The following is a 15,902-nucleotide window of genomic DNA, read 5'->3' as shown; positions in this document are numbered from 1 at the left end:
ACTGCCTCCGCTCGGGAGGCCGAGGTTTGGGGGCAGCGGGCGGTGGCGCGGGAGGGCGGGGACAACGAGGCCCCTCCGGGCCCAGGGGGTCCCAGGAGCTTTGGACGCGCCCGCGCTTAGAGACTGCCCCAGGCGATGCGGGCGCACCGGCCTCACTAGGACTTCACAGACGGGAAAGCTTGCGGGCAGGGCTGGATCTGCGTGCACCCGCCCTCCCGTCCCGACCCCGGCTCGGAGTCGCCGGTCCAGCTCCGAGCGCCGCTGCCTCTCGGGTCAGCGGGTCTCTCCCCGCTCCGACGGGGTTGTCCTGGGCTGGAAGTTGCCCGGAGGGGGCCCGTGGCGCGGAAGACGGGCACCTTGAGGCTCTCCGCGTCTCCGAGCCCCGTGTTGACATTCTCCCTGGGAAGTTGGCCGGTATGTTAAGGCCGCAATCTGTAAGGAAGAAAGTTTTCGTCAAATTGTGAAGACTGCTGGCAGGTTTTAAAAGCAGAGGTTTTCTAAACTTTTCCCAATTTACCCGACCGGATATCTCAGTTTAAGACCAGTTTATGTGCGGGAGAAGGGCAGGTGCGGTGAGCCGTGGGGGTCGCGCGAATGGAGGGCACCTGGAGGGCCTGGGGCCCTGCGACTGTCCACACTCGGTGCTCTGGATTTGACCTGCCTCTCTGTGAAATGGGCGAACCGGCGTCCACAGGGGTCAGTGGCCAGACCCCTGGACTGGCCCCGGCGCTCGCTGGATTCTTGGCCGCTGGACAGTCCTGGTGGGGGTGGAGAAGGCTGCGGCCCCCAGCACTGTGCACGCAGATACTGGGGGAGAATGAGGGTATTTGGCTTTTGCAGCCTTCTGCTCCTGTTGGTCTCCAAGAGCCCCCAAATCGGGCGGCTGCCCCCAGGGTCGCCTCTGAGGGGTTGGGGGGTGGGGAAGCTGAATGCCACCTGCAGTTGAACTTGGTGGTTGAGTATAGGGCCTGGAAACCCCAGCTCTTGACCTGGAGAGCACACCTTGTTTGGGGTGTCAGTCAGGACGCACCTGCCCTCTCTGCTGTCCGCAGCCTGACTGCCTTGGGAGTGTGGGTGTGGGGTGAGGTGGTGGGAAGGGAATTGGTGGTGGTGCCCTAGAGAATAAGGATTTGTGGGGGGGATGACTGGCCATCCCACCTGAAGAGGATGAGGGATCGTATCTTCTGGCCTGTCAAGGTGGACTGCAGACTGAAGCTGGTGAGGTGTCAGCTGGGTCCCGGCTTGTCCGAGAGGGACGAGTGGCAGTCATACATCAGACAGTCCTCTTTTCTGTCTGGAACCGTGGGATTGAGCAACTAGTGACTGACTGTGGAAATCAGAGCTGATCCTTAGCCAGAGGAAGTCCACACCCGGAGAGGCAGAGGGCAGGTGGGAACCAGACCCCCAGCCCTCCACCCAGGGACGAGTTCCAGTCGGCACTGCGCCCAGGGAGGGGAGGGGGAGGTGGACTCGGCCGGTGTCCGGGCAGTGCTCTGGGAGTCCCTGGGAGTGCTGGCCGAGCAGCCTGTTTAGCCGCCCCTCGCCATCCCCACCCCCTAAGCTTGGGCCCCTGGAGAGCGCTTTGGTTACCTTGGGAAATGTGACCTGTTGAGTCCGGTTTCCTGGAGATGAGGCCACACCCTACACTCTTCCCTCTTCTTCCCCTTCCAACCTGTGCCCCTTCCTCTCTCCTCCCCAGCCCCCTCCTTTCCTCCCCTCCCCCTCTTGGTTCCTCTTCTTTCCTCCCCACTGAGGCTCCCACCTCTTTATGCCTCCTCCCTCCTTCTGCATCCACCCTTCTTGTTTCTGCCCCAGGCTAACTGTCCCTTCCCTGTCTGAGCTCCTCTTCTCTTCCCAGTGCTTTTCCTAAAGGCTTTGCACTGTTGCCTGGGGAGGGGCCTGGGTTGGGAAACTTAGTCCTCAGGGATGGTAGACCTGACGCAGGCTCCAGAAAGTGTCCGCCAGAATCCTCGCTCACTTATCCAAACCCCAAGGTCCAAGTGAAATTTTGTCCCTGCCCTGTGGCCCGTGGAGGGAGGTTCTGTTTAAGCACCTGGGCGAGGAGCTGAGGGTCAGATACACTGGAGACACTATTGTTAAAAATAGGGGTCTTCAGGGCCCCCCCCCCCCCCCGGAATGGCTTCTGCAGTCACCCTTTCCCATCCCCTCTCCTCCCCAGGCCCTCCGGAGGCTTGAGATTAGGGTCACCCCCTCGCCAGTGGGGCTTTTTGAGGGTGTGGTCACTGGAGTCTCAGGGGTGTCCTGTGTTTTGGGGGGTTTCCGGGTGAAGTGTGCTGGGTTTGGAGACCCTGCTCTGCCTGGTTTTCTGAGATGACAGAAAGACCTGGCTGGATCTTCTTCTCTCCAGCTCAAGCCTGGTTTCCAGAACTCAAAGCCTGGGCTGCATATGAGGCTTGGGTGGCCTCGTGGGTGCTGCCCCTGCCCAGGGCTCTGTCTGAGCTGTTTGCTCAGAGAGGCTGCCTGATTCCGGTTTGGGGTGATGCTCGGGGTGGTGGTCAGAGACCTGGTCAGGGAGTGGGACGACCTTTCCCCGCTGTGCTCAGGTTGTGGGGTGGAGGGAAGAGCTAAAGTGCTGTCACTGGGTGATGACCTCAGCCTGGTGTCGGTTGCCTCCAGACCACTGGGGAGCCATCCACCTGACCTCTAGGCCCTGAAGCACCGGGCAGGGGGACTAGCTACCACCTGGGGGTGGAACTGTGGGGGAGGATCGTGGGGCAGGGATAGATAGTTTGCCACCCAGGGATAGATGGGTGGCAAACTCAGTTCCAGAGCTCCCTGTGACAGGGGGACTGATGGGTGTGCCGGGTGGCACAGGTACAAGGTCTGGGAGATGTGGGAGTGGGGGGGCTTGGTCTCTGGGGCCCCCACTGATAAGCCGTGAGACCCCTCTATGCCTCAGTCTCCCCATTTGCCAAGATGCCACAGGCTTTGGTGAGCTTGGGGCCCTGGGGTGGGCGCTGAGGGTCTGAGCAGATGGGGTGGGTTCCAACTGTGTCCCCCCACCCCCTAGGGAGCGAGCCATGGGCTGGACACGGGCTGCCACGGGCATCCAGCAGATGGATCCTGGATCCTGGTGGCCCTGGGTCTGTTACCTGGTGGACCGAGACGCTCTGTCAACACGCATTTGATAGAATTCAGAAGCCATTGGTGTTAATGCTCAGTGGACCCTGTGTTTCTCTTGTTGGGGGTGTTTCAAAACTTTTTTCAGAGGCTCCCACCCTTGTGGTGTCAGATGTGGATAAACTTCCCCCAACTTCAGTGTATCCTGTGTGATTCCTGCTCAGAGTCTCAGCAGACGTACGTTTACCCATGTCAACACCAGCCCTGCTTTGGGTGGTAGGTGATGTGGGGACAGTGCATGGGGGTGGTGAACACCCCTCCCTCCCTGTCCTAGGGAGTCGAGTGTTCCCTGGTGCTGGCTTGCCTTACCTCTAAGGGCCATTCTCAAAGACTGACCATGAATCCCTGGGCTGTCTTCAACCATCCAGCTTTTATATCCCAAGTGTGGATGAAAAGATAAAAGGCAGTGGCATTCTGGGACTTGGTTTTCCCAACAGACTGGGTCTGGAATTATGTTGTGGCCCTACCAAAGGCAGTTGTCGAATGGTGCCTCCAGGGTTTCAAGAGGCTGTGACATTGGGGTGATAAGTTAGTCCCCCTCCCCATACCCCCCACCACTTCCCACCTCTCAAAGGTCTCACACCCTGGATACCATGTGGCCCTGTTGGCACCATCGAGGTAGTGGGATGATGTAATGAGGCCTGCGGGCTTGAACTGAACAGTCTGTCCAGCTGCGCCCACCCCTCCTGGGTGACTCCCCCTTACCCTGTCCTTCTGCCTCTCGGAGGCACGTTCAGGTGCCAGGATGCGTGTTTCTGCACCAGGGTACTCATGGTGTAATTCACATGGCCTGTGGGCAGTGGTTCCGGGTTGCGGGGGGAGCTATCATACCCTTGGGGACAACACAGCTTCCTGTATTTGATCAACAACTTGGTTAGTTGATCATCAGTATCTTATGTGACTTAAATGTGCTCCCTGGTGAGACCTGTGTGTCCTCTGCGCCCAGGGACCTCCTCATCACCAGCCTGGACTCCGCCACCACCTTCGACGAGCTCTGCGCAGAGGTGCGGGAGATGTGCTGGCTGCACCCGGGCCACCCGCTCACCCTTAAGTGGGTGGACAATGAAGGTGGGCCTGGGGGGTGTGGTGGTCGGGCAGTGGCTTTCTAAACCTGGGCGCGGCCCCTTCCCTGTGGAGGTAGACAGCCCTGGGATTAAGCGATTCAAATTAACTAGCTTCTTGTTTCCAGGGAAGAGGCTGTGGCAGGTCATGGAGGGACTAGGGGGCGAGGGTGAGGGTCCCTCGGGGGTGGTCATCCCCGTCAAGGCCAGCTCTGGTGCTGGGCCCCGGGGAGAGGCTGCAGGAGTCCCCCCCACCTTGTGTGGGTCCTAACCTTCCTGACCCCGTTCCTCATGTTCTGGATTTTTCTGGCGGGTGATTTGCTAGCTGAATTGTGGTTTCTAAGGGAAATGGGGAGGGGAGGGTGGCCAGCTCCCTAGGGTCCACCTCTCTTTTCCTTTCCCTCCCTCCTTTCCTGTAGCCAGACACACGTCTGAGATAGTGGAGGGTTTGGAAAACAGTTCAGAAGGGCCTGCCCAGCAGCTCTCAGCCTGGATATGGGAGTGGGGCAGGGTAGGGGCAGGCAGACCTCTGGCCACGTGCCTTTCCACTGAAGCCAGGCCACGTTGTCCTGGCTCTGGCTGTCCAAGCATCTGTGCTCCTGTCCAGCCTCAGTAGACAAGGAGCCCTTCCTTCCGGTCTAGGACTGGATAGGAAGGGTGCTCATTCTCTCTCAGGCCAGGAAACCTGCCCAGCTTGGCACCCCATGTGGAGCTGTGGGTGAATTCATTGCCATTCTGGGGCTCGTTGGTTCTGACCTGGGCCTTTGGGTTGAGGGGGTGACTCACTCTGGGACCGGCCAACTCTGCCCTGGGCGGCTGGTCACTAGCAGCTGCACTTTGCCCTCCCAAGGTTGGGTGCTCACCACCGTGAAGCCCTTTGCCTCGGGCCTGCAGTGGCCTCAGCTGTGTCTCTCGTCTGCCTAGGTGACCCCTGCACTGTGTCCTCCCAGATGGAGCTGGAGGAGGCCTTCCGCCTGTCCTGTCAGCACAAGGATGAAGGGCTCACCCTTCACGGTCAGTGCCGGCCAGTGGACGCTCTGGGGGTGGGGGTGGGCACTTGGGCGCTTTGTTAGACCGGAAGCCACACAGATCACGGTTTAAGATCTTAGGATGCAGAGGATTTAAGAATGTGGAACAGGAAGCAATCTGGTTTCATTTTTTGCTCTTAGGTCTTATTATCCCAGATAAAAACCGCTCTTACTTGTCAGGAGTCAGTCAGGTGTCATCTCACTGGACACGGAAGCCTGGGTTCTGGTGATCGGCCCTCACTCCCTGTCCATGTGCAGGGTTTCCAAGGTTTTGCCTTAATAATTATCTGGCAAGAGCAGGCCATGGGGCTCCATGGGCAGTCAAACTCAGTGCAGGGCTCCTTGCGAGGCCACAGTGGTCACTGACCTTCACTCTTTTTCTGGCTCTCTCTGCATGCAGTTTTCCCCAGCATCCCCAAGGAACCAGGCATGCCCTGTCCGGGAGAAGACAGTGAGTACCGTCCTCCTGCCACGCGTGTCCTGGTTGTGGGTTGACGTGTCTGTTACGCCAGGGAGGGGAGAATGGGAGCCGGATGGCCTGGGGTTCAGTGCTCCTCGTGAAGTGTGTGAGGACAGAGTGGGCAGCTGGTGTGGCCTCACAAGGGGTTCTTACTGGTGCCCCTGCCCTTGGCTGTGTGTGTTCAGGCACCAGTGCCACCACTGGACAGGGCATCGGCTTGGCCAGCGGTGCCATGAGGAAACATCCCGGAAACACCCTGACCTCCCCAGGCAGGCAGGACCCTGGCTGGGATGGCTGGATGCGGCTCCCGTGTGTCTGTCCCAACTCCTACTGGCCCCATTCTCCTTCGCGGAGGGTCTGTGGGTTGAAGGTGAGGTCCCAGGGGCAGTGGGTCGGAGAAGAGCTTCTGACCACACCCCAAAGGCCCCTGACCCTGGGCAGTTTGGTCCACCTTGTCCTTCAGGGCAGCCTCTACTGATTGGAGCACAGAGAAGCTTATAGGACTGTGCTTGGCCCCTGGCATGGGGCTGAGGGCATGCCATGGTGCTGGAGGACCTAGCTCAGCCCCTTTCCTGGCAGGGGTCCTCAAGGGTGGGAGCAGATTCCAGCAGAGGCCGGGCTGAGTTTGTGTGCACCCCCCAGGGGTGTTCAGTGGGCCCTTGTGTTTGTGAGTCCTGGATTTAGGGGAGAAATCAGGGCTGAAGAGAGGTTTGGGGGTCTTTGAGACCGAGGGTCGGAGTGGCCAGTGAGCAGGGCTGGCCTGGGGTCCCACGAGGAGAACAGGGGACCCTGAAGGAGCACCAGCAAGGCGGGGAAACATCTTGATTGTGGAATCCTGGCAGGAGGGGAGCAGGCAGCCTGAAGAGGTTGGAGCAGCCCAGGGGTGGCAGAAGGTGCTGCCCCAGTGGTGGTCGTGGGGGTAGACGTGAAGGGCAGTTTTGGGGGAGCAATGTGAGGAGCCCAGGAGGTCCCAGCTGGTGTCAGACTATGGTAAATAAAGTTAAAGGCGGCAAGGGGAGGGGCCTGGAGATTCTGAGGCCTGGAAGTCGCCTAGAGAAGTGGGGGTGGGCGGCAGTAGCCAGTCCTGCAGGTGAGACTTTCTGGCCAGAGTGGGAGGAGCTGATGGGAGGCGCCTGTGCGCATGTGCAGTTTTGCTGTGCGTGTACTTGAACCTGCAAGGATGTGGTCAAAGCAGGACCTTGGGGGGTAGGGTGGGTAGACAGAGAGGAGCCTGTCAGTGGGGGGCTCAGAGATGGGTGGGCTGCACAGGGGCTTCGGGGTCCTCATCCCCATGTGGCTGCCCCCACCTGACCTCCTGCCTGGGTGCCCACGTCTCCTGGAAGGGGCAGCATCACACTTGGTACATCTCACCTGTGTTTTCAGACACACGGAAAGGTAAAATGAGAGAGGTGTTCCTGTTGGAGACGAGGCCCTTTCTACTGTGCTCTGTGGGCAACTCTCAGCCAGAGTGACAGGCTGGCTCACTGTCTGCCCAGAGCCGTCTCTAGCAGCCAGAGCTGACCTGGGGCACAAGGGACATCCAGCACCTCCGCGTCTCAGCATCCCCGGGGCAGGAGCCAGCCATTGGCTTAGCCCAGGGCCCTGGCTGTGCTGCCTGAGGGCTCAAGTCTGCCCTTTCTGTCCCTGCCTTGGTGCCCTCCTGGCTTGATCCTCATGTGGATGTTGCCCCATCCGGGGTCTCACATAGGGGATGGCAGTGGGGGCTGCACTCAAGCACCCCGGTGACCTCCTGGTGTCACGGGGTCTCTACTGGAGGTTGACATGGGATAACGTGTGGGAAGGGCCGTGTCCCTGTGTGGGAATTCGGGGAATGTGGTGCCGTCTCTGCTCGCCAGCAGGCCCTTGAGATGCTCACCCGGGGCGGCTCCGAGGCTCCAGGCCCCTTGGTGTTGTTGGAACATTCCAGCAGTGCTGTGGGGGGTGGGGTGGGGGTGGGCAGAGAGGAGAGCGGACAGAGTGTGAGAGGTGGCATCTCCTCCGAGTTCTGCTTGTCTGGCTTCTTTGTGACGGTGCCCTTGGGCAGTCAGGACGGCCCGCACTGTTCCCTTCCGGCAGTCAGGACAACTCCCACTGGTCCCACCATGGCCCAGCTACAGGTGTGATTCTAGCACCTGCATCTGTGTTCCCTGCCAAGGCCGTGGTCAGTGAGAAGGGATCAGTGGCAGCCATGATCCGGGTCAGGACCCCACGCGGAGGGCTGACGGTGTGACAAGCCGTGGCTGGAGAAGGACGTGCTGTAGAGATGCCGATGCAGGGGTGCCTGGGTGCGTCTGGCCGGAAGGGCCGTGCCACACCTGCCAAGCCTGCGTTCCTGGCAGCAGAGCCCCTTCTGTGCAAGTCCACAGCCTGAATTTAATCGGTTCTCTCGGGTTTTTAAAAAGTTGTGTAAAGACACCTAACATAAAACCATTTTAACCACTTTGAACAAATTCAGTGGCGTTTAGTAAGTCCATCACCTCTGCCTGCTTCTGAAACAATTTGGGAAGAAAAACCTGAGCCCCCGAGCAGTTGTGGCTCCTCCATGCAGCCCCTGACGGCAGCAGACTGTGCCATCTCTACGGAGTCACCCTGTGTAGACATTGCCTGGAACGGAATGTACAATATGTGGTCTTTTGTGGTAGCTTCTTTCACTTAGCGTGATGTTTCTGAAGTTCATCCATGTTGTAACATGTATCAGAACTTCATTCCTTTTTTTTCCTCCAGTTTTTATTACCATGGTGAAGTACATGTAAATTCACTATCTTAACTATTTTTAAGTATACAGTTTGTTGATATTAACTAAATTCACATTGTTGTGCAACCATCCCCACCATCATCTCCAGAACTTTCTCATTTTCCCAAACCGAAGCTCTGTCCCCATGAAACTCTCCCCACCCGGCCCCCAACCCCTGGCCCCCACCCTCCCACTCTCTGTTTCTATGATTTTGATGCCAGGGACCTCCTAGAAGTGGGATCACACAGGATTTTTTTCTTTGGTGTCTGGCTTGTTTCATTCAGCATCATGTCCTCAGGGTTTATTTGTGCTGGAGCAGGTGTTAGATTCTCCTCACTTTTTAATGCTGAGACATATTCCGTTGTATGGACAGACTACAGTCTGTTTATCTGTCATCTGATCATGGACAGCTGGGTTACTTTGTGTTTTAGCTACTCTGAATAATGCTGCTATGAACACAGGTGTGCAAATATCTCCTTGAAACTCTGCTCTCAGTTCTTTTGGGTATATATGCGCAAATGGAATTCCTAGGTTGGAGGATGAAATGGTTGGATGGCATCACTGATGCAATGGACATGAGTTGGAACAAACTCTGGGAGATGGTGAAGGACAGAGAAGCCTGGCATGCTCTACTCCACAGGGTCGCAAAGAATCGGACATGACTTAGCGACTGAACAACAGCAATGCTGGCTCTGTTTGTAATTTCTCGAGCAACTGCTGTGCTGTTGTCTCCGGTGGCAGCACCGTCTTCCGTCCCACCGGTAGTGTGCGCAGTGGCTCTCCTCGCCCCCTGCGTTCACCAGTGCTCATCTCCTGTTTCTGACACTGGTCTCTCTGGGCTGTGCGGGATCTTCGTTGCTGCCCTTGCAACCTTCCTTGTGCAACATGGGATCTCTCGTTATAATTGGGGTGTGCAAACCCTTTGCTGCGGCCTGTGGGATCCAGTTCCCTGACGGGAGATGGAATCTGGGCCTCCCGCGTTGGGATCGTGAAGTCTAAGCCACTGGACCACCAGCGTAGTTCCTCCCTGGTGCTGCTTGTTTTCTGTTCTGTTGATGGTACCCTTCCTGACGGATGTTAGGTGGTGTCTCATTGTGGTTTTGATTTGTGTTCCCGTGATGGTCAGTGATGTTCAGCATCTTTTTAGTTCTTGTTGGCCATTTCTTTGGAGAAATGTCTACTCAAGTTTTTCACCCACTTTGAATTGGGTTGTTTTGTTGTTGAGTTTTAGAAGTTCTCTACCTACTCAGCATATCAGATACACCAATTTGCAAGTATTTTCTCATATTCTGAGGTTTTTTTCCTACTTCGTTTGTGGTGACAAAATTATAAAATTTTCATGAACTCCAATTTGTTTCTTCTTTTGTTGCATGTTTTGCTGTTGTTCAGTCGATAAGTTGTGCTGGACTCTTTGCAACCCTGTGGACTGAGGCACACCAGGCTTCCCTGTCCTTCACTATCTCCCAGAGTTTGCTCAAACTCATGTCCGTTGAATCGGTGATGCTATCCAACCATCTCATTTTCTTTCACCCCCCTTCTCCTCCGGCCCTCAATCTTTCCCAGCATCAGGGTCTTTGCTAATGAGTCAGTTCTTTGCATCAGATGGCCAAAGTACTGGAGATTTAGCTTCAGTCCTTCCAATGAACATTTAGTGTTGATTTCCTTGAGTTTTGACTGATTTGATCTCCTTGCTGTCCAAGGGACTCTCAAGAGTCTTCCCCAACACCACAGTTCAAAAGTGTCAATTTTTTGGTGCTCAGCTTTCTTTATGGTCCAACTCTCACATCCGTGCATGACTACTGGAAAACCAGAGCTTTGACTCTATGGACCTTGGTCAGTAAAGAGATGTCTCTGTTTTTTAATATGCTGTCTAGGTTTTTCACAGCTTTCCTTCCAAGAAATCATTGCCAAATCCCCTGTGGGGAGGCTTTGGTCCTTTGTTTTCTTCTTAGGGTCTTTGGTACATTTTGAGTTGACTTTTGCACATGATGTTAGATAAAGCTCTGGCTTTGTTCTGTTACATGTGTACGTCCAGTTTTCTCAGCACCATTTGTTGAAGACTGTCCTTTCCCCATTGAATGGTCCTGGCACCCTTGTTGGAAATCATTTGACCAAACTTGTGAGGTTCATTTCTGGGCTTCCTGTTCTGGCCCATATGTCTTGTCTGTATGCAGCACCGCAGTTTAGATCACTGTAGCTTTGCAGTAATGTTTGAAACCAGAGAGTGTGCATCTTCCAGCTTTGTTCTTTTTCAAGAGTGTTTTGGCTATTCTCGATCCCTTGTGATACCATATTAATTTTAGGACGTTTTTCTGCAAAAAAATTGGAATTTTGGTAGGGAATACACTGACTCTTTAGATTACTGTGAGTAGTATTGGGACTTCCTTGGTGGCTCAGACTGTAAAGAATCCGCCTGCAATGCACCACCCCACCTGAGTAGGGAAGATCCTCTGGAGGAGGAAATGGCAACCCACTCCAGTATTCTTGCCTAGAGAACCCCAAAGACAAAGAATCCCAAAGAACCCCAGGACAAAGGAGCCTGGCAGGTTATAGTCCATGAGGTCACAAAGAGTGGGACATGACTGAGCGACTAACACTTTTTTGATGTCTCAACAATATTAAATCTTCTGGTCCATAGACATGAGATCTCTTTTTGCTTATTTTTGTCATTTAATGTCTTTCAGCACTGTCTTATAGTTTTCAGTGTACAAGTCTATCACCTCCTTGTTAGATAATATTGTGAAGTACTTTATTCTTTTTTAAAAATTATTTTTGGCTGTGCTGGGTCTTCATTGCTGCATGGGCTTTTCTCTAGTTGTGACAAGCTGTTAAGCTGTTTTGGTGAATTTGTTTATTAGTTCTAACATTGTTTGGAATTTTAGGGTTTTCTATATTACCTGTGAAGAGAGGTAATTTTACTTTTCAGTTGATAATGCTTTTTATCTCTTTTACTTGCCTAATTGCTCTGGTTAGAACCTCTAGTACTTTGTTGAATAGAATGGTGATACTGGGCATCCCTGTCTTGTTCTTGGAGGAAGAGCTTTCAGCCTTTCTCCATTGAGTGTGGTGTTTCCTGTGGGTTTTTTGCGTATAGTTTTTCTTGTGTTGAGGTGGTTTCCTCCTGTGTATAAGAAGTGTTTATGGTCTTCCTCCCTGGTTTATGGCAGGGAGGTCCTGAAACCCTTGGAATCTCCTGAGTGATAGGTGTGTCTTGTCATTCATTAGCAGTGGATTCTGGGTAGGGCCCCTGATAGCCTCAGGATGGGGCTGGTCACTGGAAACACCCAGAGATTAGAGGGTTGGAACCTGACCTCCAGGGAGAGGCAGGGGGCAGGATGAACTAATCTCCAATGGCCAGTGATTTAATCTATCATGCCTCTGTAATGAAGCCTCCATAAAACCCCAAAAGGATGGGGTGCCGAGGCTCTCTAGTTGGTGAACACATGGAGATTTGCGGGGAGTGACTCCTGGAGAGCCTCACACTTCCCTGGTGCATCTTGCTTCTGCCTGTTCCTGAATTAATCTGAGTTCTGTGCTGTGCCTTAGCAAATTAATCTGAGGAGGGGGTTGTGAGCCTGTAGCCTGTGGGTCAAACCTAGACAGCATATTAAAAAGCAGAGATGTTGCTTTGCTGACAAAGGTTCATCTCGTCAAAGGTATGGTTTTTCCAGTTGTTATGTATGTATGTGAGAGTAAAACCATAAAGAAAGCTGAGCACCAAAGAATTGATGCTTGTCAACTGTAGTGAAGACTCTTGAGAGGCCCTTGGACTGCAAGGAGATCAAACCAGTCAGTCCTACAGGAAATAAGTCCTGAGTATTCATTGGAAGGACCGATGCTGAAGCTCCAATACTTTGGCCACCGGATGCGAAGAACTGACTCATTGGAAAAGACCCCAATGCTGGGAAAGATTGAAGGCAGGAGGAGAAGGGGACGACAGAGGATGAGATGGTTGGATGGCATCACCAACTCGATGGACTTGAGTTTGAGCAAGCTCTGGGAGTTGGTGATGGACAGGGAAACCTGGTGTGCTGCGGTCCATAGGGTCGCAAAGAGTTGGACACAACTGAGTGACTGAATTGAACTGATCTGTGGGTCAGAAGCCCAGGCATTAGCCTGGACTGGCGGTTGGTGTCTGCAGTTGGGTTGGAGGGCAGTCTTGTAGAACTGAGCCCTTAACGTATGGGGTCGGCCACTGCCTGCAGGTAGATGGTGTCAGAATTGGTAGTATGAGTAAAAACCAGATCAGGTACCTGCTGTGCCTAGTTTGTTGAATATTTTTATCATGAAAGGATTTTCAGCTTGTCAAGTGCCTTTTCTGCATCAATTGAAATTATCATTTTTTTCCCTTTGTTCTATTAATGTGGTTTGTCGCATTGATTGTTCATCTTTTTATTCCAGGAATAAATCTGACTTGGTCATGGTGTATAGTTCTTTTAATATGCTGCTGGGTTTGGTTTGCTAGTATTTTGTTGAGGATTTTTCATAAGGCATGTTGGTCCTTGGTCTTCTTTTTCTTGTAGTGTCTTTGTCCGACTCTAGCATTAGGGTAAATCCACCTTCTGGAATAAGTTAGGAAGTGTTCCTTGCTCTTAAGTTTTTTGGAAGAGGAAGATTGGTGTTAGTTCTTCTTTAAATGTTTGGTAGAATTCACCAGCATAGCTCTCAGGTCCAGGACTGTCCTTTGTCAGGAGATTATTATTATTTTTAAATTACTGATTCACTTTACTAGTTATTTGTTCTTATTCAGTTGCTCAGTTGTGTCCAGCTCTTTGCAACCCCATGGACTGCAGCACACCAGGCTTCCTTTTCCTTCAGTCTCCTGCAGTTTGCTCAAACTCCTCCTGTCCATTGAGTCAATGATGGCATCTAACCATCTCATCCTCTGTCACCCCCTTCTCTTCCTACCCTCAATCTTTCTCAGCATCAGGGTCTTTTCCAATGAGTCGGCCCGGCAACTAACCTAACTGGTTACAGGTCTATTCAGATTGTCTGTTTCTTAATGACTTAATCTTGGTAGGTCCTATGTTTCTAGGAAACACAGAATTTGTGCATTTCATCTCAGTTATCCAGTTTGTTGGTATACAATTGTTTACAGCGCTCCCTTACAGTCCTTTTTATTTCTGTGAAATCACGAGTAATGTTCCCGTTTTCATTTCTGATTTTAGTAATTTGAGCCTTTCTTTTTTCTGGGGCATCACTGGTTAAGCCTGCACTTCCACTGTGTGGGCTTCCCAGGTGGCTCAGAGGCTAAAGCATCTGCCTGCAGTGCAGGAGGCCTGGGTTTGATCCCTTGGTCAGGAAGATCCCCTGGAGAAGGAAATGGCAATCCACTCCAGTATTCTTGCCTGGAGAATCCCATGGACGGAGGAGCCTGGTGGGCTACAGTCCACCGGGTCGCAAAGAGTCAGACACGACTTCACTTTCACTTTTTTTCCATCTAGCTGAAAGGTGATCAGTTTTGTTGATCTTTTCAGCAAAAATGGTTTCACTGATTTTCCTTTGTTTTTCTATTCTGTTTTGTTTATCTCTGCTCTGGTCTTTATTATTTCCTTCTGCTAACTGGGAGATGGTGAAGGACAGAGAAGCCTGGCGCGCTGCAGTCTATGGGGTTGCAAAGAGTCAGACACAACTTAGCCACTGAACAACAACAAAGTTTCGGATCTTAAGGTGTATAGTTAGACTGTTGATTTAAGATCTTTCTTGCTTTTACAAGAAAGGGTTTATAGCTGTCAGTTTCCCACTTAGCTTTGCTTTCTCTGTATCCTTTGGGTTTTGGTATGCTGTGTTTTTGTTTGTCTCTGAGTATTTTCTTATTTCCCTTGTAATTTCTTCTTTGATCCACTGGTTGTTTGAATGTGTTGTTCAGTTTCCACGCATTTGTGATTTTTCCAGGTTTCTTTCCTGTTGTTAATTTCTAACTTGATTCTGCTGTGGTCAGAGATTATAGTTTGTATGATATCTGTCCTTTAAAACTTGATTGAGACTTACTGTGTGGCCTGACATGGTCTGTTCTGGAGATGTCCCTTTGTACCCGAGGACGTGTGCTGCTCTTGGGGGTGGTTCTGTGTGTGTGTCCATCACGTCTCCTTGGCTTCTTGTGTTGTTCAAGCCCTTGGTCTCATTGTTTGTTTCCAGTCTGACTGCACCGTCATTGCTTCTTATGGCTGAGTAGTATTCCGCTGGGTGTTTTGTTATATCTTACGTATCCATTCACTCACTGATGGACATTTGGGTTGTTTCTGCATCTCGGGTATTGTGGACATTCATGCAGAGATTATAGGTTTTTGAAACAGTGGATTGGTAATTTTGTTCTGGCCACAGCACAAAGAATTTTTCGAGTCTGTGTGTGTAGAAGCATCATAAGAATAAACTGTCAGCAGAGCCCATGAGGTGCCCACTTTAAAGGGGTCTGGCTCCCGCCCAGTTCCTGGGTGAATAGAGCCCTGTATTGCCTGGGGGCTACAGGCAATGGAGGTGAACAGGCCAGTGGCTCAGCCAGAGAGCCGTGCTCCCTGGTGTGGCAGCTAGGGGCTTGGTGGCTCCCTGCCACCAAGTGGAAGCACGTTTCTAGGGCTTTTGGGTTGGGCGCCTGACAGGATAAGGGGGTCTTAGTGGTTGGTGGGCTGGGTCTTTGTGGGGAGAGGTGAGCTTGCTGGTGACATCCCTGGGCCAGGCAGAACCCCTGGCCAGTAGTGGCTCTGGGTGGCTTGTTGGAGCCCAGGAATGACGTGGCAGTGCAGGGGCCTGAGGGGGCCACCTGCTGGCTCTGGGCAGGGGTGGCTGCAGCACAGAGGGGCTTTGTGACCTCATGGTCCCCAGCAGGCTTATGTCAGCCCCTCTGTGCATTGTCCGTCCTGCGCTGGTGGGTGGGGGGGCTCCTCTGTTGTGTGGGTCATCCTGCCTCTGTTCACATGGAGACGTTCATGTTTGATTTTTGTGTTAAGTATGGTCAGATCTGTTTAACATTTTCACATTGCCTGTGCTGGTCACTTGTGCACAGACTGTGGGTCCTCCAGCAGGGAGCAGGCCCAGCAGGGGATAAGCATGGCTGAGGCCTTCAGCCCTGCTTCCAAGGACACTGGGGTCCTGCTGCCCACTGCCCCCTTGGCCCCTCTGATGGCTGCTGTCCTTATCATCCGGCCACACTCCCCACAATGTGACTGGAGCCCCATCGGCCACTTCTGCCAGCCCTGGGGCCTCTTTCTAGGGACCTGACTCCAGCCTAGGGGTGGAGTGGAGTGGCCTCCCTTGGTAGGTATGGGCTGCATGTGTGCGGCTGGGAATCAGGCAAGTGCCCAGGTGGCAGCCAGGGCTCCACCAGTGAGCAGATGATGGACCCACTGTTATCCATAAAATGGGGTCATGGGGCTGTGAATCAGACACGGTTGTGAGAGCGCTAACACCTCTGTGGAGGGAGCGGTCATTCAGTGTGTCTTGAAAGACAGCTGGGGGCACTTACAGAGCAGAATAGATAT

The 15,902-nt window shown here is 53.1% G+C and overlaps 1 protein-coding gene across 1 annotated transcript in view; it reads left to right on the top strand.

Moving 5' to 3' along the window:
• PRKCZ (protein kinase C zeta) overlaps window positions 1–15,902 on the top strand; it is a 99,804-nt gene that overhangs the window by 342 nt on the left and 83,560 nt on the right. Inside the window, exons 2-4 of the mRNA XM_019976638.2 lie at window positions 4,088–4,209; window positions 5,127–5,216; window positions 5,631–5,681. Of these exons, the coding sequence (XP_019832197.1) occupies window positions 4,088–4,209; window positions 5,127–5,216; window positions 5,631–5,681 (263 nt within the window). The remainder of the gene's footprint in view (window positions 1–4,087; window positions 4,210–5,126; window positions 5,217–5,630; window positions 5,682–15,902) is intronic.

This window comes from Bos indicus, chromosome 16 (assembly GCF_029378745.1).
Source record: "Bos indicus isolate NIAB-ARS_2022 breed Sahiwal x Tharparkar chromosome 16, NIAB-ARS_B.indTharparkar_mat_pri_1.0, whole genome shotgun sequence".
NCBI classification, from domain to species: Eukaryota; Metazoa; Chordata; class Mammalia; order Artiodactyla; family Bovidae; genus Bos; species Bos indicus.
This window is presented reverse-complemented; position numbering and strand designations above follow the sequence as displayed.